The sequence below is a fragment of the Xyrauchen texanus genome, chromosome 25, assembly GCF_025860055.1.
Source record: "Xyrauchen texanus isolate HMW12.3.18 chromosome 25, RBS_HiC_50CHRs, whole genome shotgun sequence".
In the NCBI taxonomy this organism is placed as follows: Eukaryota; Metazoa; Chordata; class Actinopteri; order Cypriniformes; family Catostomidae; genus Xyrauchen; species Xyrauchen texanus.
In genome coordinates, this window is record NC_068300.1 from 29,210,784 (window position 1) to 29,234,057 (window position 23,274).

Here is a 23,274-nt window from a genome sequence, read left to right on the forward strand (position 1 = left end):
TAAAGTGTATCTGTTAGGAGTTACTGGCTTTACATTTTTGAAAGTCATTGTTTACATAGAACTGCGCTCCGTGATCGCTGTATTACTAATACATTACCAAAACTAGGAAATTGCTTTAAATGGACAACTTCAGGATTAAGGCTCATGCTGAGAGACACAACAGACTGATTTATTACAGAACTCAAGTGCTTACCTTTTATCGGAGTTTCCACATTGGGTACATACTGTTTAAAATGGTGGAGGACATCGCTGTTTCTATAGTGAATGACTCTTGCGGACCAGCTACCACGAAATTGAGAGGAATACCCCCTCTTGGATGTCTATTTTCCACTGTTAAAGCTGACAGCATCTCTGTTTGGGTGTGGCAACATGTGATTGCACATGCTCTCTCTCTCTCTCTCTCTCTCACACACACACACACACACACACATCCAGCCGTCTATCCTTGTTTATCCAATAACTTGAGAAGCCATGATACTATTTCTGAAGTGAACTTTTTGAATTACTAGGGAAGTCTTGGACGCACATTTGTTTTGAACCAGCAACGGCAGATTCTGATCTGTCGTGTAAGAAAGTAGTTCCATGCATAAATGCCTGTGGCCGAATCACAGCAGTGCTGATGTAGGGCCATATCACACTCTTGCTGTGATATTGCTTAAATGTATGTCATTGCCCCTCGAGTACTTGACTCGAGTAATTAGTCTGAGTACTCGAGTAGACAAAATTACCAAAATGCCTTTCTCTAGTAGTTACTAGACCCTAGATTGAACTTTACACTAAAATTTAAGTGATACCTTACACATTACTGGTACAACAGTCTTTGGTGGTGCCAGTTAATTTTGATAATCTGGTTTGGTCTGATATGTTTCTCCGTAGTGATCATAGTAGTGCCGAACTGGTGGATAAAGGGCTGCATACACATTTATCCATTTCATTTACATTTTGTTTTTACTGACTTCATAAGATACAGTATAATGCCAAAAGCATAATGAGCTACATCATTAAGGTTTAGAGAGATAGAATAAGGCAGTGTATATGATATCTCAAACCACATGAAAATCAAACTCATTCTATCTGCTGTATAGGCATTATTCAACAGTAGTTCCTGAATGAACAAAATCAGAGAAAATAGAAAAGAAATGTGACCAGTCACTGGGGCAGAATCTTGAATAAATGATTTCCTTACAAAAGTGTTTTCCCATTGCAAGTTAAAACTGCCGGCTTTTACATTGCGTAAGGTAATGACTACTGACTTTATCATAGCTTCAGTGAGAAGTTGTCGCTATGGCTGATTGCTTGTACAGATGCCTGCAAGCCAGAATTTGCATATTCTGCTCTGGTTTTGGGCCAAAGTGAATTTATATATGGTAAAACTTGTTAAATGTTGCTTAGAGTACTACATTCCTTAGGCCAAAGTATTCAACAGTTGTCCACGTGCCACAACGTCACGCCTACAGTGTGCATGATGTAAATTTCATCATGTGCCCTGTCTGGAAGCAGCCCAATATATCTAGACACGCGGAGAGTCCACATCTGTGAGCGTCATAAAGAGTATCACAAAGATGTCATAGTGCAAATGCATTGAATGCATCCGTACTGGGTCATGGTCAAAAGAGATTTGTTTACTCTGTTTACAACCATAAAGGCACACGGAAAAAAAAAACAAGTGTACCCTAACCTTGATGGGTAGCTGAAAGCCTAAATAAATTAGCCCAAATATTTAATAGATGAACACACAAGGGCAAGAGGATGTGAAGGAGTGGTTTCTGCACCGCTAATCTATAAAGCCACGGCAAAATAAACTCGATTTTTCCAGAGTTTGCAGTTGCATTGAATGTGGTGAGATAAAAAGACATATTATTTGCATATACAGTACAAATAAATATAATTTTATTTTCTATTGTGTTCTTTTCTGGCTGCATGCAAAAACAAACATACATGTTGTCAACAAATGACTTTTATGACCCATTAATATTCTGTCAAAAAAACTCAGAAATTAAAGTGAGTTTTTGTTTTATTTTAAATTATTATAACAAATAACTCTGTCAGTGCGGCTACTGAAGTAACATCTGATTTGTTTACTGACTGGATGCTTATATGAAAATGTGTATTTAATTTCACAAAAGAGTTTTGTTGTAATAAAGGTTATTTTAACATTAAAATATGTTACAAAAATAGTATTGATTTGTTCAGTATGTAGTTAGTACCAATTAGGTGACTTTGAGGGGGGCTTTCAGTGAAAATATGTAATTATTTAGTAAATATTGATATGCTGACCTTTATAAATGATGGGTGTTCAAATTCCTTGGCAATTTACCCAGTAAAGCCAAAGAATGTTTTTCATGATGCTGCTTGTTTCATCCAGTACTGAAACACAATGCCAGTATCATTGCATGACAAAACCATGCCCCGACTTGTACATCTTGTCAAAATAATTACAAGAAGCATTGTATTCACTTCAGATTGTTTTCATTTGTCATTTTTTTCTTTAGATTTATAACTGAAAAAGTGTTAGAGTAAAACTTGACATTCTGACAATGACGTCAATGTGTAAAGAACAATTTGGGGAACAAACTGTTATGCCCCACAAGTTCAAATAGTTTTACAGACCTTAAATCAGGAGTTTAATCAAGACACATACATGAGAGAAACATTGTAGATGTTTTCCAGGGATACACAGGTTGCCTGTTTGCTAGAACAGATGCAAGTGTATATAAACAACTTGCATTAAAATAGTTGTTTGCTCCATTGGGGTTTGAGTTAAAGGAGAAGGCTGAAGTGCAAGTCACCAAAAGTTTATCCTGGTGTCACTGTCACTGCTTGAATAGACAGATTTTAAGGAGGAAGCATGAGCCACTCATGTCATTCTGCAGCCATTTTGCTCTATCTCTTTTTAACACACCTTATTGCTTTCTTCCTTTTCTCTCTTTTTTTCTTTACACTTAATTTACATTGATATGAATGTAATTTCAATCCATCATGTCTCTGTAAAAAAACAAAAAAGTGAAACTAGTTGCCACAGTCTTCAAACTCAGATATTAACAGATATAGAAAATTAGTTTGGTTATGAACTTTCCAGGTGTCCAAATGTCATTAAATAATTCCTATATCACTGAAATATCAAGTTGTGTCCATTGAGAGGCTGGTTAACACTCCCTCCAACTTTTCCAAACCCTCGAGTGCTCATGTTTGCCCTCCATATCTTCTTTTCTTTTGCATTTCCTCGCCAATGTCCTCTTTTCTTCCTTGTCGTCTGTTGACTGCTTCCTCTTTTCATGTTTAGCTTCACATCCTCTCCTCTCCTTCAGAGAGATAAAAAGGAAGTAGAGATTTTGGTCATAGCAGACTCAGCAGTGCCTTTTGTTCCCTACTAAGTCACAAAACTTTCTCCAAAAGCTCCATAGAAGTTAGCCGACAGTCCAGGAATGTTTACCTCTCCAAACTTGGAATGTAAGTAATAGTCTACCGAATCTGTAATGCCATTGCATGTTCATCGTTTTAACACGTTTGTTGGTTGTATGTTAGCCTATGTATTTCCTCAAAGTATTAATTTTAGTGAAAATAAAATATAATATTGGTTGAATAAATTATTGAAGTGAAAATAAAATATTACTTTCACTTCAACTGTTCCTCGCTGGTGAAACGACCTGCCAAACTGCACCCAAGCAGCTGATTCTCTAGACACCTTTAAGAATCATCTAAAGACGCATTTCTTTTGTGAGCACTTTATGCAATCCTACTAATGCAATAACAGTCATCTTTCTTCTTCTTCTTACATTTTTTTAATAAAAATTATAATCTAATCTTTTACCACTATCTCTCTCTTTCCCCTCTACTTGTACTTCTCTGAGCAGTTTGCAACTTTGTTTTACAGCACTTCTCATTTTTTCTGTCTCCTTAAGATGAATAGCTAATCGTTGATTTTCTCATTTGTATGTTGCTTTGAATAAAAGCGTCTGCTAAATTAATACATTTATTAACAGATTTAGTGGTTTTAGATAATAAATATTAATATGCATTATTATTGAAATATAACAATTATTAGAAAAGATGGAGGCTTTGTTATTCAATTATATTTAAGATTATGTGTCACTGACTGGATATGTATATGACAAAGTGTAACTAAAGATACACATTCATGTGTTTTAACAAGTTTTATTGTAATAAATGGTATTTAAATGTCAACAATTTAAGAACACAAAAATAGGACAGTTTTGTTTAGAATGTTGTCAACTCCCCTATTACGAAAACAGAATGCTGTAGAAAACACTGTTGTACAGAATTAAAATTTTTAACTGACGTCTGTTCAAATCGTCACATTTTTCAGAAATCTGCATAGCTTTCCGTGGGCCCCGATTTAATGTGGTCCTACCGATAAGGAATGGGTTAAGTTGTCTTTTTATCAACATGAGATTGTGTAGCCAAATGGTTAAAGCTCTAAGCTTGAAATCAAGCTGTTGTAGTTTCCAATTACAAAAGTTCAGATAAAATACTATCATCATTGTTCACTTGGATTCTCTAGGTGGCTGTACCTTTAATAAATGTAATCTCTTTGAACAAAATTGTCAGCTAAATGACAAATTAGTTATAGTATAGTAAGAGTGCACATTCAAGGTCACATGCCATTTTTTGTTCAGTGGGTCATGGATTAACGGACCTATAGGTGGACATCTGTGAACATCTGTGGCACAGTTGGCTCAACATCTGGATTTCAGTTTGATTTTACTTGATTTGCAGGCGATTTTTGGCAGATCTTTATTTAACGCACTAGCTAAAGGACAAAAGTTGACAAAAGTTATGCATGTTGATGTAGTAAATCTCAGTATTGGTTAAGTACTTGCTTACACTGAAGATTTGAGTGCATTTCAGACACTCACTGAGCACTTTATTGGAAACACCTGTACAACTGCTATTCACCCAATTATCTAATCAGCCAATCATGTGGCAGCAGTACTGTGCATAAAATCAAGCAGATACAGGTCAGGAGCATCAGTTAATGTTCACATCAACCATCAGAATGGGGAAAATGTGATCTCAGTGATCATGGATTGATTGTTGGTGCCAGATGGGCTAGTTTGAGTATTTCTGTAACTGCTGATCCCCTGGGATTTTTATGCACAACAGTCTCTAGAATTTACTCAGAATAGTAATAGCCAAAAACAAAAACATCCAGTGAGTGGCAGTTCTGTGAACGGAAACGTCTTGTTGATGAGAGAGGTCAACAGAGAATGGCCAGACTGGTTCGAGCTGACAGAAAAGCTACAGTAACTCAGATAACCACACTAGGGTTGCAGCGGTATACCGGTTTCACGGTATACCACGGTTTGAAAATTGACGGTTATCATACCATATACATTTGCTTATCTACGGTATTGAGAAAAAAATGCAACCAGACGGAGAATCTCATGTGCGTGTGCGCATCTCCTTTCCTCCTTGTCTGCCTGTCAGACTCGTCAAATTGCGACACGCAAGAGGGGGTGAGAGGTGAGGGGTTCTGACATGAGTTTGTGTGTGAGTTAAAGCAGCGTTTCTCAACTGGTCTATTCGGACTGGGTCATGGACAGCAGGGAAAGAACAATGCCATGGTTCTCCCATTGAAGATATTTCGGTGGCCGCCCAAGTGATAGACTATTTAGGACTGCCGACGCAAATTTTATGATAATCTCGCAAACAGCTGAAGCAGACATGGGCAACATAGGGCCCGCGGCTCATTTATCACAAAAGCGTTTTTATTTTTCATTGGATATATCCGTTAACTTGCATTGGGTCCTAACGCGTCTCCACATGCGTTTAACATACTCAGGGTTGCCAGATAAGAGACAAAACACCCCCAGTTTGTGATTTATACTTGCGCAAATTGGAAATATTCCGCCAAATGTTATACTTATTTTGTGCAATCTGGCAACCATGCACGTCTCGCTTTCTCCTTTGATCAAACTTAGCGATCTGTAGTGCAATATTCTGCTCAAGGAAAAGTGTTATACGGCTACTCTGTGTCCATTCTTGAGGCTGCTTGTGATGTTTGGTGCTACTAATTTTGCAGGTAAACCTTCTCAGTGATTAAATTAAATATAAAAGTAGATCTCGGCATCATTGACACATGGCAAAAGCAAGCCAGAGATGAATATGTAAAAGTATTTTTCACCTGTATGTTAATCTAACTCTTGAAGTAATCATTTATCATATTCATGCAGTCTGTGTTATTCTGTTGAGTGTTGAAAAATCATCGAGGAGACCCGCATCATGACCCTTTTAGCATGTAAACATGTAATGTTTTAGGGAAAAAAAGTAAACTTGCCGCTTTGCGACAAACATTAAAAGTTCTATAAATTAATTTTTTATTAATATTATTTAAACTGAATAATAAATCACCAGGGAAGTAGTGATGGCAAAATAAATGTATAATCTCCGCCTTTATTCCGTTTTTTAATGCCTGATTGAAAAGTATCTATCTTTGTAGAGCAATACAATATTTTAGGCAATTGCAGAATAGTCCCATTAGTCACAGATAAACTTCAGAAAATGTAGTACACAACTATTTTTGGGCTTAAAAGATTCAAAAACCAAATCAATGCAGAACATTATATCTCAAAAGTAATACAATGTGACCACCCCACGCACTACTTGATGTGGCCCCTTTTCCAAAATAGTTAAAAATATTAATAATTACACACCATGACCTTTACAAGTTTGTTTCAGGATTTTACATGAGTAAAAGTAACAGTTATATTTTGACAAAATGTTTCAGTTTCATATGAAATAATCTAAAAGTAGAATCTATTAGACCTCAACAGTGGCAGTTTTAGTTAAAGTTTCAAGATGTGTTTCAGGTAGTGTATATTTTTCATAAATAGATTAATTTATTATTATTATTACTATTATTTAAGACTAGCACACTGACCATGGTAATGAGAAGCCTTTCCTTCTGTGTAATATGTGTATAAATATGTAATATAGGTAATAAATGGCATAATAATGGGCCCATATATGTAAATATGCTCTTCAATTTTAAAGGGGTAGAGACAATTCCTGTATATTTTGACATCAACAACAAAAATAATGTCACTTGATGCATGTCCTTGTACTGGAAAACCATGAACAAAACTTTGCAACATAAAAGGAAATGTGACCCAGGATACATTAAATACAGGTTATGTTTGATCTATGACAGGTCGACACTTGATTTCCAATGTAAAATCTGTCCTGAAGCAAAACCAGTTGAGAACCACTGAGTTAAGGGTACAGACAGGAGCAGTCTGGCCTCAGTGTCATTCACCTACAGTATATATTAACTGTTAATAATGATAGGACATTACTTTAAAAGCTCACACAGCTGATGTTATTTTGTTACATGCTATTTTTATCATGTTTATAATTCTGTTTATTATAATTCTGTTAGCTTTCTTATTTTTTCTATTTATTTTATTTTCAAAAGGGAGAATTTTTTTACACATACTTCAATAAAATAAATGGTTTCAAGTTTCAATTATAATAAAGAGTTTGCTCAAAAATAAATAAATAACCCACTGTGTTTTCACTGATAATAGTAATTGTGTAATACCGTATACCGTGATACCATGAAACCATAATATATTCTGAGACGGTTATCATACCGTGAAAATCTCATACCGTTGCAACCCTAAACCACACAGTTCAACTGTAGTGAGCAGAATAGCATCTCAGAATTCACAACACATCGAACCTTGAGGCGGATGGGCTACAACAGCAGAAGACCACATCATGCACTTTATTAGGACCATAGTGTTCCTTATAAAATGCTCAGTGAGTGTATGTGTAATATGGGCATTTTGGTAATATGGTAATATGATATAACACAGTAATGGACCTTAGTCACAGTAGACATCATAGTTAATTTGAGAGACTGAAGTATAGTCCGTTCAAAAGGTTGTACTGTTGTGTGCACTGTCTGGCCAAAAGTACATTGCTTTTTGATTTAAATAAGCAATTTATTAAGCCATTGATTGGATCATTATTGCAGTGATTTATATGTTTCAGCTGGCAACAAGTGTTTTAACCCTAACCGATGTAGTGTGTAGCTTCTCATTTCTTAAACAACCATGTTTGAAGATGTATCCTGTGGTCGGGAAAAATATGTTACTGTGTTTCAGATGAGGCAAAATACTGGCCTGCATCAAGCAAAGAAAACAACTAAGGAGATTGCTGAAATAACTAGAATTGGGTTAAGAACTGTCCAGTGCATTGTTAAAACCTGGAAGGATAGTGGTGAACTGTCAGCTTCGTGGAAGAAATGTGGTCGGAAAAAAATCTTGAATGATCGTGATTGGAGATCACTAAAACGCTTGGTAGAACTCACGGCTATGTTTAATAGTGAAAGTAAGAGCATTTCCACATGCACAATGTGACAAGAACTTACAGGATTGGGACTAAACAGCTGTTTGGTCACAAGAAAGCCAATTGTTAGTTAGGCTAATTGGAAAAAACGACTTCAATTTGCTAGGGAGTTTAAAGAGTGGACTTTGGAGCAATATGAAAGGGTCATGTGCGTCCAGATTTACCCTATTCCAAAGCAATGGGCGTGTCAGGGTAAGAAGGGAAGTGCATGAAGTGATGCATCCGTCATGCATAATGCCCACTGTACAAGCCTCTGGAGGCAGTGTTATGATCCAGGGTTGCTTCAATTGGTCAGGTCTAGGCTCAGCAATGTTATGAGGCAATGTACTGTATGACCAGGTTATCCCATCAATGGATTTTTTCTTCCTGAAGGCACAAGCATATTCCAGGACAACAATGTCAAAATTCATTGGGCTCAAATTGTGAAAGAGTGGTTCAGGGAGCATAAGGAATCATTTTCACGCATGATTTGGCCACCACAGAGTCCTGACCTTAACCCCATTGAAAGTATGTGGGATGTGCTGTTGAAAACTTTACAGAGTGGTTCGACTATCCCGTCATCAATGCAAGATCTCTGAGAAAATAAATGCAATTCTGGACAGAAATAAATGTTGTGACGTTGCATAAGTTTGTGGAAAAAAATGCCACAACAAATGCAAGCCGTAATCAAAGCTAAAAGCGGTCCAACAAAATATAAGAGAATGCACCTTTTTTTGGCCAGGCAGTGTACCTTGTCAGTAGATAAAATAAGTCCAGAAAACATTGGTTGTGAAAATTAGGTGTGACTTAAGACATTAAAACTGTTCAACCTATTGAACGGATTGTACTTCTGTCCTTCACAGTCTTGTATTTGATCGTGTCAAATTAAACATGCCATTCACCCTGAATAGTGTCTGTAGCACAAAGTGTGGGAGCCCAGCAAGTTGTACAAGGGCAACATTTTTGGTGTTGAAATTGTTTCATAAGTTTATGTGTATAAAATACTAAATGCCACACTATTTAGAATTTTGTTTACCACTGTTTTCATTGTAATATCTCTATTAACTATTATAAAAAAAAGAAAATCAAACATTTCACATCCTAATGCCATATGCTCATTTTCAAAGATGATTGAATGTAACATACCTGAATAAATTTGCCTAATTCATAAAACACAAAGATAGACTTAATTAAGAGCATTTGCTTAAAGCAACTAATATAAAATCTCTCTTTTCTCTCTTTTATCTCCCTATTTGTGTGTGTGTCTGTGTGCGTGTGCGCATGTGTTTTATTGTTTCTTATATCTGCCTATGTGTCTGTTTTTGCATTTTTGTACATTCCTGCTTGTGCTCGGTGTGTGTGTGTGTGTTTGTGTGTGTGTGTGAAGGAGAGGTCCGCGATCTGCAGGGGGATGACATGCATGTGTCCAGGCATTTAACATCATTGAGGATTTTAAGACTAGCAGGCTGCCCTCCGCCAAGCCATGATGGACATTCTGGTAACTGGCTTTTCTCTCTCATTGCATTGGTGTTTGTTTGTTTGTTTTGGTGGTGAATTATTTGTGTGTGTTTGTTGTTGTAGTGGATTGAAGAGCGCTAGTGATGTCCTCAAAGATATTTATGGATATTTTTTTGTTTTATATAAAGCTGATTATAATTATAGATTAACCCAAACCTCTTGGGGAACACTTTTTTGTTCCAAGGGGATTTTGTTCACCCAAAAAAAATCGATTTTCTTAATTTTCTCAAGTCTTTCCAAACCCATATGACTTTCTTTCTTATGCAGAACATAAAAGGAGAAATTCATGCTTTCAGAAACATGCAAGTGTCACTGAGAAATGACTTGCATGAGCTACTTTTATGATACGGTACTTTTGGGTGCTTTTTTAAGATTTTAAGTAAACATATATTGTTCCCACCATGTCAGAGGTTTTAGGTTTTACAATTCTTGTGCCCTCACAATGCAGGCAAACCCTGAACCACACACACACATACATTACAACTGCAGAAAAGGACAAAACAATAGATCCAGAGAGTTTCATCATAAAACAAATACTGTTGGTAAGCCTAAAGTATGGCAAAAGAATCAGAGAAGCAGTGCAGTGGAGAGAGGGAGTGAAAAGTCACATAATTCATGGACAATCAGCCAAGGCATCTGGATAAAGTTAGAGGAAAGCAAGATTTAGAGCTAAAAACAGACAAGCGGACAGACATTCATTCTGCTTGTATGTGTTTGTGGAAGGGAAATTTACACACGTGAGTTTCCTCTCGTCTTTTTTAGCAAAGTACCAACACACTCATATCTCCAGCAGTTTGTAAGGCTGCGTATCTTTATAACTCCACCCAGCTCCATAGACTACTACTGCCTGTCAGTTTGAATCATATATTTATATATAAACCCAAACATCATTGCATGTTCTCTATATTTTTTCTCCCTCCCCCTCTACTGTGTTTAGTTTCTTGCCCTTAGGAGATCCCAGAGTTTCTCACGCTTGATGCCAGGTCATAGCTGTTCTGAGTTTATGGCAGCTATGTTACTACTCACAAGCTTGTTGATTTTGCAATTGCTTTTAGAAATGCAGTGGTTGAGTCTACTATGAGTACTTTATTTTCTTTTTTCCTTTTTTAAGGAATGGCAGAGTGGTTAAAGATCTTGGCTGATAACCAGAAGGCTGTAGATTCAAATCCCAAAAGAGCTGATACATGAACATCATCATTGTGGCGTTGAAAAGTGGCATGAAAGTTGCGGAAACTTGCGGAAGTCGCGGTCACTGCAGAGCACGCTTTCTGTGATTCTCTGTTTGGTGGAACGTTACTCATCAGAATCAAAGATAATGTAATTCTTCATTAGGAATTCTGCTTTTTAACACTTTTAAGTTAAAATAACGGCAATGGCTTTAACTGGAGTATATACAGTATCAGCGATTATCGGACGTCATGGTAGGTCTGTATTTAAAGGTTTATAAGTTATCGTAAAAATTCAAGTGCCATATGGAACAAATTTATGGGATTTTTGCTTCTGGAAGCAGACTGGTCTCTATTCTGCAAGTGGTGTTCAGTTATTATCTCAGGCCACATCCACACTAATCCATTTTCATTTTGAAAACTCAGTTTCAGTTTTCTAATATCATCGTTTTCCAAAGTATACAGCACTAGAGAGCATTTTCAGAAATCTCTGTTTTCGTTGCCTGTTCCAGTATGGATGAGAGGTGTAAACCTAGCAAAATCAATGCATTTTCAAATTACATGGCCTCAGAAATTATTATTTTGCATTTTGAAACCAATTTGTTGTAAATTTAGTCCAAACAAAAACTCAGTCCAAGAAAATACTGAGCCAAAAAAGAGATATCTTTAACATCTCTTTGAAATAAACAAAATATATTACTTTCAGGTAATCTCTCTCTGGAAATTGAAGCTCAAGTCGAGCACATCGCTTTGCTGGATACAGTAATACTTATTCCATGCACCCAGAAAATAATACTCTGTTAAATTTATTTAAATGTCCTTTTTGAAGACATTTGCGATATTTAAGTTAATGATGTGACCCAATCTGTTGTTGGGTGTGGATAAAGTGTGAGCTGGAAAGGTTAGCTCTGTTTAGCTTGTTGTGTCCTCTCCACTGGCAGTACAGTAGATGACTGGGCAATTCACATTCTGTGTATTCCACAGGTACAGGTAGGGTGGCAACACTGAGATTAAGGCTTTATCTTCATTTCAAGCATTTCTGCTCAGCCTTATCCTTTAATTTCTAAATGTGAAGTTTAGTAGTGTTGATCTGGATTATCAGTCTGGATGTTTTAAGATGTAGCTTGCAAGTCAATATGTCAGTGACTGAGCAGAAGAGAAGCTACAGTTGAAGCTCAATTTTGCTTTTATGGGCTGGTATATGGGTTTGCTGTGATTTAAAGCCAAAGTTCCTGGTGGGCCGCTGCTCTGCTGTGGTTTCTCTTTAGTAAAACCACTTCCTCTTCTTGTTGTTTCTTTGAGGCATCTCCCTGTGTTTCAAACTCTTACTTTCATGGACCACTAATGTTTTTCTGTTTCTTCCACTCTTTCATCCTTTCTTAGATTTTGTTTCTGTACTTTTGTTAAATTTTTCTTTGTGTTTTTACCTGAAACGTTTTCCTGGATTGGTTTACCACTAGAACTACAGCACTCCCACCTAAATTGAATTTCAGTTCACTTCACATGTTCATCCTATACATAGCTGCTGTTACATTAAGTCTGCATCACATTTGTTAAGGGAGAATTCATCTGGCTTTTTTGTCACAGAGCTATCTTGTAATTGTCTCTTTTTTCTACTCCCCCCCCCCATTTCAAATCTCTAAAAGTGACTCATAACTCTTATTGTGAAAAGAGGAAAATAGAGGTAAAGGTAAAGTGTGTAATATTTGTCACCCGACTGTCAAATGTTATCATGACATGGTATCTAAAAATGCGAGATGTGGTGAAATGTTCAGAGATGTCCGTTCAACGCGTTTACATAGCATAACAATTGAAAATTTACATTTGCGTTTTGGGTGATCTGATCACATGTGGTCAGCCCTAAATACAGGTCTAAACGTGGTCTAAAGCATTTTGTGATTGGATCACAGAAACTACATACGAATGTGGTCAAAACGCATGTAACCAGATCGCATTTGAGGTGTAAATGCTTATCCCGTTATGTGTCCCGGCAGCAGTGAAGCACCGCCCCTCACCAGTCAATCAACCACTGCATTAAAACAAGAGTTTAAACTTTGCCATTAAAAGGAAATAATTCTGATCGGGAAAAAAAAAGAATCATACACAATCACAAGAGCGTCACTGATCTTTTTTGCATTTGAAATCAGGTAATGCACAACTCTGAAAATAATAATTCTGCTTGACATGTTGCGTTTGTGCTTAGATTACATTTCAGCACACCATTTTTTTCACGTTTTCATTGTCTTTTCTGAGTTAATTGGGTGATTCTCGCGAAATTAGACATATGAGGTGTCATGAAACATTTTGATGATAAAAGTAAATGCTATCAAAATAAGGATACAGTTATAAACATCTCTTCATGTACTATTTTGCACATGATTTCAAATGACATCATAAATACCAATTTTGTTGTTTTTTCCACATTTAAGGGGACATTTTTCATTACCGCAACGTGTCCATGACTGGATTTGTGTTCTTTGAGATGGAAATATTTATAATTAAAAAATATAAAAAATAAAAAGCTTCAGTGCATGTTATACTATAAACATTTACAGTAAAGAAACATGTGGTATTTGTTGATCATTGGTAAATGTAGTGACAATAATAAGGACTATAAATGTGTCCAAGACCAATTTTCTCATCCTCCGCAACAATTTTCAATCATTGTTTAAGTCCTCAAGGAACTAACATTTTCAAGAAATTTTGTTGGAAGGGACATAATTGACTGTGACACTCAAGATGGCTACCAGGTAAGCAGTTCTTATTTTTTCTCTCCAAATAAAAGTTAAAATTTTGTTTGTCATAGTACCTACACAACTTTTTAGTTCTCATTACTGAAACATGAGTTTGTGAAGTTTTAAAAAATGTTGCCGTTTTAATTTTTTGATTACTATATACCCCATTATGGTCTAAATATAAAAAGAGAGGGAAAGTTTAGCTAACCCTCATTTAGCTTCCACAGTTAGCAAGAATGTTTAAGGTCGCTCATCCTCCGCAACACCATTATCATTCACCGCAACAATTGAAGGCCTGTTGCGGTGGAGATACTCAATGGTTCGGTAATGAGAAACAGACTTATGAAGGAGGGACATGCACTATAACTCTTGCTCATTTCAATATAACTTGATATTTGCCTTAAACACTTCTTGAACAAATTGCGTAAACCTTGCAGAAATGTCACCTCCTCTGCTAGACATTTCTGCATTTTACCTGACATATGGGCAAAACATAAAAAACGCTCATGAATGAGTTACAGTTGGGGGAAAACGTGATTGGTACAAAGTAGAGATGCACCGATTGCAATTTTCTTGGCCGATCTCGATTTCCGATTTTTTGCAAGTGTGACCTGCCGATACCGATTTTTTCCGATTTTCTTTCCAAGAGCTATTATTGACCACATATACAAACAAAATCTACCTTGCTTCAATGCTAAATATTATTTTCATATTAAAATAAATTATTAAACATTACAATTTCCCCCAAACTGCACTAAGTTACAGGATCTTCTCTCACTTAACAACTCTCAAAATAAAGTGCTCTGTGACTAGAAAGAGGTAGAAATAACAATTAACTGCAAATGAGTTGCTTTATATAACAGATGTCATTTTCCACTATTTTTATAAATGGACATTTTTCTCTTTATTACTCGTCTAACAAAACAATTCCAAAGATCTGAAAAACTGAAGTGTCCAATACGCTCAACTTATGTTAGATGTACAAATATCAGTTGTAAAACAGAGCACTGCTTCAGGAATGGCTTGCATACCTGTCAACACTCCCGTTTTTCCCGGGAGTCTCCCGTTTTGTTATTTCTCCCAAAAAAACTCCCGTAATTTGTATGGCCCAAACCACGTTATATGAATAATCACATCAATATATTATTCCAAGGTGGTCCAGTTGCCATGACCACAATCTGGCAACCTACAACCCATTTGCGCTGTTGATATCTGCGCAGGCAGTAGACGCGGGATGTTAAATCAAGCATCAGTGGTAGATGGGAGGAGAAGAATCAGCTGGTGGTCCGGTGAAAAAATGAAATATACATGTAAATTTAACAACAGCTGGATCCCGAAGCCATATCGACAATGCCCACGCCTTTTGTAATGTGTGTCGCACTGATTTTAATATCGGACATGGTGGGAAAAATTACGTTAAATCACAACGGCACAATTTGTATGTATTTAGCCTGCCTCTGCCATCCAGCACCCCCCTTCCCCTCTCCTGGATTTGTGTACCCAAATGTTGACAGATAACAGGCTGCGTGTGTGACATGACACGAGATTAAACAACTCGGGCAACGTGACGTCGTTAAGTACCTCATACTCTGTATCGAGGAAATTTATCAGATTTCTGAACCCTTTGTCCTCAACTATGGAGAACAGCTGGTCATCCAGGGCCATGAATTGCATAATTTTCCTCGTAATTGCTTTGGTCTTTTCGCTGCTCATTCCAAGGAATGATAGGAGAGGCTGCTGACTTGTGGCTGGCTCTGAGCTCTGGCTAGCTTTAGCCGCTTTCACTTTTTAGCTTCTTTTTTAAAATGGGCATTTTCAGCTGGGTGATGGTGTTATAAGTGTCTAATTAGGTTTGTTGTTCCGAAAGTTATTGTGGTGGTTCCCCCATGGTTTACTTTGGCCTTACAATTATTACACATTTCAAACTTTATATATACTTCACTCACACAGTGAAGATCTCCCACGCCAATGACATGTTTACATGCGGCTGTGACGTTATTGCCTGCGCCGCTGGCAACAAAACGGACCGGCTTGTAATCAGTAAGACGTGAGGCTGACCGGCCGGTTACTGGTCCGGGCCGAGCATGCGGAACATCGGCTAATTCCGGTCCCTGGCCGGTCGATCGGTGCATCTCTAGTACAAAGCAGTCGTTCCAGTTGTTTGTTTTAGTTGTTTGACCAACTCATAAATCGAGTTGCTGCTATTCAAGTTCTTCACATGAAATTATTCTCAGAAAAAGGTTGTGTGGTTGAATGTCAGGACCAAAGTGTTTTAGCTAAACTAAAATCTTTTTACAAGAGCACATGATGCTGTTACATTTAAATGTTTCTCAGGACCACATGATAATATGTTACATTGAAAAAGTTCTCATGAACACATGATTATGTTATACTAGAATTATACTATTTATACTAATGGTTGTATATTTGTTAGTACTACAGTGTAGGCTACATGACATGATTCTTTATGAGCATAACATTGTAACTTATATACACAACACTTGTTAACACAAGGCATGGTACTGTGATGATTACGATAAATGAGAAAATGAAACTCTGTTCATGAAATAAATATTATTTTAAAAATTGTATGCGTTTTAAATATGTAAAATAGGGTTAGGCATCAAACCCCTTTGTCAACAGTTAATGTGTGAGCTAAATCTCATTTCCGAAACATTGATTCTCATTACCGAAATGGCATTTTCATTACCGCAACATGTATCTTTTTTACAAATTAAGTAATAATTAGATAATCATATTTTGTTTTAAAATGTATATACTACACAACACTACTTATTTAAGGTCTGCTACATAACACATGTGTATGTTATCTTTTAGTAAAACAATTAAATAAAAGAAATTGTAAATCATCACGTATGTTTCGGTAATGAGAGAAAATAAGGAAATTACAAAAAATAATAAATATGAAAAAGTAATCTCTCCAGAGTTTTACATAGCTTTGAGCACGAGTAATAAGAGTCTACTTTAACATTAGCCAAAAATACACATTTTTAACCATATATTTAATGTAATGTCATGTTGCGGTAATGATAATTTTTTATGGACTTCATCTAAAAATGTAAATAATTATATAGGAAATATTTTTTTAAATCTTGTAAAAATAATGGTTATAGTAAGTTCAGACCTTAATCTTATATGTGCAAAAAGAAAATTGGCTTTAAGGGCATTTTAAAAATTCTGATGCTGGACACCTTCTAAATCTGGATTTGGTGAGAATCACCCTTTTGCGAGTCTGGAAGCAGACTGGTCTCTATTCTGCAAGTGGTGTTCAGTTATTATCTCAGGCCACATCCACACTAATCCATTTTCATTTTGAAAACTCAGTTTCAGTTTTCTAATATCATCGTTTTCCAAAGTATACAGCACTAGAGAGCATTTTCAAAAATCTCTGTTTTTGTTGCCTGTTCCAGTATGGATGAGAGGTGTAAACCTAGCAAAATCAATGCATTTTCAAATTACATGGCCTCAGAAATTATTATTTTGCATTTTGAAACCAATTTGTTGTAAATTTAGTCCAAACAAAAACTCAGTCCAAGAAAATACTGAGCCAAAAAGAGATATCTTTAACATCTCTTTGAAATAAACAAAATATATTACTTTCAGGTAATCTCTCTCTGGAAATTGAAGCTCAAGTCGAGCACATCGCTTTGCTGGATACAGTAATACTTATTCCATGCACCCAGAAAATAGTACTCTGTTAAATTTATTTAAATGTCCTTTTTGAAGACATTTGCGATATTTAAGTTAATGATGTGACCCAATCTGTTGTTGGGTGTGGATAAAGTGTGAGCTGGAAAGGTTAGCTCTGTTTAGCTTGTTGTGTCCTCTCCACTGGCAGTACAGTAGATGACTGGGCAATTCACATTCTGTGTATTCCACAGGTACAGGTAGGGTGGCAACACTGAGATTAAGGCTTTATCTTCATTTCAAGAATGTGAAGTTTAGTAGTGTTGATCTGGATTATCAGTCTGGATGTTTTAAGATGTAGCTTGCAAGTCAATATGTCAGTGACTGAGCAGAAGAGAAGCTACAGTTGAAGCTCAATTTTGCTTTTATGGGCTGGTATATGGGTTTGCTGTGATTTAAAGCCAAAGTTCCTGGTGGGCCGCTGCTCTGCTGTGGTTTCTCTTTAGTAAAACCACTTCCTCTTCTTGTTGTTTCTTTGAGGCATCTCCCTGTGTTTCAAACTCTTACTTTCATGGACCACTAATGATTTTCTGTTTCTTCCACTCTTTCATCCTTTCTTAGACTTTGTTTCTGTACTTTTGTTAAATTTTTCTTTGTGTTTTTACCTGAAACGTTTTCCTGGATTGGTTTACCACTAGAACTACAGCACTCCCACCTAAATTGAATTTCAGTTCACTTCACATGTTCATCCTATACATAGCTGCTGTTACATTAAGTCTGCATCACATTTGTTAAGGGAGAATTCATCTGGCTTTTTTGTCACAGAGCTATCTTGTAATTGTCTCTTTTTCTACTCCCCATTTCAAATCTCTAAAAGTGACTCATAACTCTTATTGTGAAAAGAGGAAAATAGAGGTAAAGGTAAAGTGTGTAATATTTGTCACCCGACTGTCAAATGTTAACATGACATGGTATCTAAAAATGCGAGATGTGGTGAAATGTTCAGAGATGTCCGTTCAACGCGTTTACATAGCATAACAATTGAAAATTTACATTTGCATTTTGGGTGATCTGATCACATGTGGTCAGCCCTAAATACAGGTCTAAACGTGGTCTAAAGCATTTTGTGATTGGATCACAGAAACTACATATGAATGTGGTCAAAACGCATGTAACCAGATCGCATTTGAGGTGTAAATGCTTATCCCGTTATGTGTCCCGGCAGCAGTGAAGCACCGCCCCTCACCAGTCAATCAACCACTGCATTAAAACAAGAGTTTAAACTTTGCCATTAAAAGGAAATAATTCTGATCGGGAAAAAAAAAGAATCATACACAATCACAAGAGCTTCACTGATCTTTTTTGCATTTGAAATCAGGTAATGCACAACTCTGAAAATAATAATTCTGCTTGACATGTTGCGTTTGTGCTTAGATTACATTTCAGCACACCATTTTTTTCACGTTTTCATTGTCTTTTCTGAGTTAATTGTGCTTTATTCTCATACAGTAACACACTGGCATAGTGATTTATGTATGTCGTCATGAAACAGAGAACCTCCCCTCCAAATCCGAAGACAAATGGTTACAGGAGATAACTCACCTGACCACATGTCATTAGATCATGCAAGACGCATTGTAATACCAGGTGGAAACGGGGTCTGAGCACATAAAAAGCAAATTAAGGCAGCATAAAAATAATCCATAAGACTCCAGTGGTTAAATCCATATCTTCAGAATTGATTTGATAGGTGTGAGTGAGAAGCAGATCAATATTTAAGTCTGTTTTTACTATAAAGCTCCACTTTCGAACCTAAACCCAATGAGGAAATCAGTTTAAGGTGTTTACATGACATTACATATTGTTTGGCTTATTAAACATTATTGGTGTAATTGTAATGCATGTAAACGTGCTTATTTTCAATTCATTCTATGTAAGTGAGGAATGTGCAGTATATTCAAAGTCAGCATTATTTGACTGCCATAATTAATGTTTTGTTATTACGATTAGTAATGATGAGAACTTCCATTTGTGGAAATCTAATAACAACATGTTCTTTATTCATTTGCCAGCTCATATACTTACAGTAGACTTGTTTAATAATGCTTTTGTAATTAGCTTACAGCTGTGTATTTAAAGTAAAGGTTCACATATACTGTACTCTGTTATCTTCAGGGGTCATGACCTTTTTATGATCCCTAATGAGCTGCGAGTAGAGGGACTGTTTTATTGACTCACGGAGGAAGCTGGCACATCACACTGGCTCTCTCCATGGGCACCGGGCTGCTTCTGCTTTTCGGGGGCCCTGCAGGTCTTGAGGTGGTGCATGTTAGCTCAGAAATTCCTCAAGTGTCATGTGTCAACGCATGACAAAAACCTCAGCTTCTCTTCACATAAACATAAGTAAATTGTGTAAAGTTTCTCAAATATATAGTCCTGATCTCAGGCCAGTCTGGCATTTCTAGGAACAAAAAATATCATAGAGACTTGAGGGTGGGTTCTTCTGACTTGGTCCTGTAGGCAATCACCTAGAACACCAATGCAGTGCTCCTGGCATTCACAAAACCATAGCATCACAGCAGCAAGCTTTGCTTGGACAAGCAGCAAAAAACTTACAGAAATGTAGTTGGAATCTGGATTTACTACTCATAGTAGTTTTCATTAATTAAAAAAATGCATTTAATTTGTTTGCCATTATGTTGCTGTCCCTATTGAATTCTACTCAGCTTATAATTTTTCTCTTAAAGTGAATTTGAGATTTCAAAATCTTCAACGGAACTGACAGAGGCTTCTGCTAGAGAACATAGATTGTGTTACATTAACAAATAACTTACTCATTAGGCAGTGTTGAGTGTGGGCGTGATATCTGATGAAGGGGGCACATGGGATTGTACGCATATGTTAGCATAAGCAGTTGTAGTGATGCTCTTGTTGTTTGTCAGCTCTGATCCCTATCTCTGATCTAGTGCTGGTTGTTTGGTTTGATCTGGTTAGGGTGAGTGTGTAGAAAGAGGAAGAGACGATGGCTGACTCATTAGGTTTCAAGCACCCTGTGCCACTTACAACACTTGAAGAGTTACAACACTTCCTCTTGCTCTCTCTCTCTCTCTCTCTCTCTCTCTCCCTCCTTCTGTCTTTCTGAATATGTCTGTCTGAGTCTCTCTGATTGTCACTCATGCTGTACCAAATGTTGGATGGTAAATAGAGACATTTAAGGTTAAATTACACTCAAAGAAAGTCTTAAAGGTTTAGTTAACCAAAAAAAAGCAAATTCACACACATCCAAACATATACAACTTTCTTCTGTGGAACATGAAAAGAGATGTCACCATTCACATACATTTTTATGGAGAGTGGCATCCAACATCGGGCTGAACTGTGTTCCAAATATTATAAGATTAATACAATATAATGATATAATTGTTTAATGAGCTAGCTAGAGTAATCTACCTTCTGACGAACAATGTGTGTAGAAAAATAAAGTATTAGTTTAACAATCATCAGCCAAAGCTAACTTTGCCAGCTATCTAGAAACAAATTAGTTACCTTCGTATTGGCAAATTGACAATCATGAGTTGCCACTCACTAAAGCCATTCCTCCAGCATGCTTAAGCATTAGCTAACCGTGCTGAGAAATTCAGACAGAGAACGATTTGTATTCATATTTGTTAATGCAGTTATCTTGGGATGTACAGCACAAGTAAGTGTTCTTTTTTCCCATTTATATTTACTGTATTGTGGTTCAAAACGCTGAAATTTGTGATCTTTACTTACTTGTTTTTCGTTTGGACTTGTACAACATCTCCAGACTTGTCAGCATGCAACGGGCACTTTTCACAATCTAATCCACAACCGATAGATAAAATCAAGTTCCCCCTACATTTGTTTCTTGTTTTATAAGCTGTTTCACTCAGAAATTGTTCACAATACTAAAGAAAATCCAGTCAAAATTGTTGTTTCATGACGACTTTAATAGGAGTGCCTTAAAATAACGTGTGAAAGTGAAGAGTTTAAGACAGATAGATTTTATGATTGCATTATAATATATAGTGCATCCGGAAGGTATTCACAGCACTTCACTTTTTCCACATTTTGTTATGTTACAGCCTTAATCCAAAATGGATTAAATTCATTATTTTCCTCAAAATTCTACAAACAATACCCCATTATGACAACATGAATTAAGTTTGTTTGAAATCTTTGCAAATATATTAAAAATATGAAATGAAAAAAATCACAGCAGTATTCACAGCCTTTGCCATGACAATCAAAATTGAGCTCAGGTGCATCCTGTTTCCACTGATCATCCTTGAGATGTTTCTAAACCTTGATTGGAGTCCAAGTTATTCAGGGAGGTGACCAAGAACCCGATGGTCACTCTGACAGATCTCCAGCATTTCTCTGTGGAGAGAGGAGAAACTTCCAGAAGAACAACCATCTCTGCAGCACTCCACCAATCAGGCCTGTATGGTAGAGTGGCCAGACGGGAGCCACTCCTCAGTAAAAGGCACATGACAGCCCACCTGGAGTTTGCCAAAAGGCCCCTGAAGGACTCTCAGACCAAGAAAACAAAATGGTCTGATGAAACAAAGATTGAACTCTTTGGCCTGAATGTCAAGTGTCATGTCTGGAGGAAACCAGGCACCTCTCATCACCTGGCCAATACCATCTCTACAGTGAAAGCATGGTGGTGGCAGCATTATGCTCTGGGGATGTTTTTCAGCGGCAGGACCTGGGAGACTAGTCAGGATCGAGGGAAAGATGAATCCATAAATTTGCAGAGACATCCTTGATGAAAACCTGCTCCAGACCGCTCTGGACCTCAGAATGGGGCAAAACTTCATCTTCCAACAGGAAAACGACCAAAAGGACACAGCCAAGATAACAAAGGAGTGGTTACGGGACAACTCTGTGAATGTCCTTGAGAGGCCCAGACTTGAACCTGATTGAACATCTCTGGAGAGATCTGAAAATGGCTGTGCACCGACGCTCCCCATCCAACCTGATGGCGTTTGAGAGGTCCTGCAAAGAAGAATGGGAGAAACTGCCCAAAAATAGGTGTGCCAAGCTTGTAGCATCATACACAAAAAGACTTGAGGCTGTAATTGGTGCCAAAGGTGCTTCAACAAAGTATTGAGCAAAGGCTGTGAATATACATGTGATTCTTTTCGGTTTTTATTTTTAATAAATTTGCTAAGATTTCAAACAAACTTCTTTCACGTTGTCATTATGGGGTATTGTTTGTGGAATTTTGAGGAAAAGAATCAATTGAATCAATTTTGGAATAAGGCTGTAACATAACAAAATGTGGAAAAAGTGAAGCGCTGTGAATACTTTCCGGATGCACTGTAATATAATATAAAGTGATATGATATAATATAATATTTGCAAGGCACAAAAACACTTTTACAAGATCAACAAATGTTAGATTTAACAATGCAATAATAGCCCTGATGATGACAGTTTCAACATTTGCCCTGAAACCATCTCAAACTGGAACCACATCAGCCAAATATCAGCATACTAATGGCTTACTTAAAGCAGTTTCTGTATATTAAGCTGGGCCTGGGATAGGAGAAAGTATTTGAATTGTGCACCTCACCTTTAAATAAATGTTTATATTGATGATTGTGTTCCTATTGGGAGTATATGTTCTGAAATGTTCTGCTTATCAGGACTGTTTTAAGGCATATCAAGACTGGTTCATTACCTGTAATTCATCACCTGGGTTAAAAGCACTGCAATAGTACTATCTGGTTGTTATTTCATACACAGGCTTTTGCTTTTTCCTAGGAGAGTTGATGATTGATGTGATTTAAGGGAGAGTGTAAATATACTTCAGCTTGCAAATCCCT

The 23,274-nt window shown here is 36.8% G+C and overlaps 1 protein-coding gene across 2 annotated transcripts in view; it reads left to right on the top strand.

Moving 5' to 3' along the window:
• LOC127619265 (regulator of G-protein signaling 17-like) overlaps positions 1 to 23,274 on the top strand; it is a 68,500-nt gene that overhangs the window by 9,395 nt on the left and 35,831 nt on the right. Inside the window, exon 2 of one of the 2 annotated variants that reach the window (XM_052092114.1) lies at positions 9,740 to 9,850. The exons of the other annotated variant lie outside the window; for it this stretch is intronic. Coding sequence (XP_051948074.1) covers positions 9,836 to 9,850 — 15 coding nt within the window. The 5' untranslated portion in view covers positions 9,740 to 9,835. The remainder of the gene's footprint in view (positions 1 to 9,739; positions 9,851 to 23,274) is intronic. 2 annotated transcript variants of the gene reach the window in all.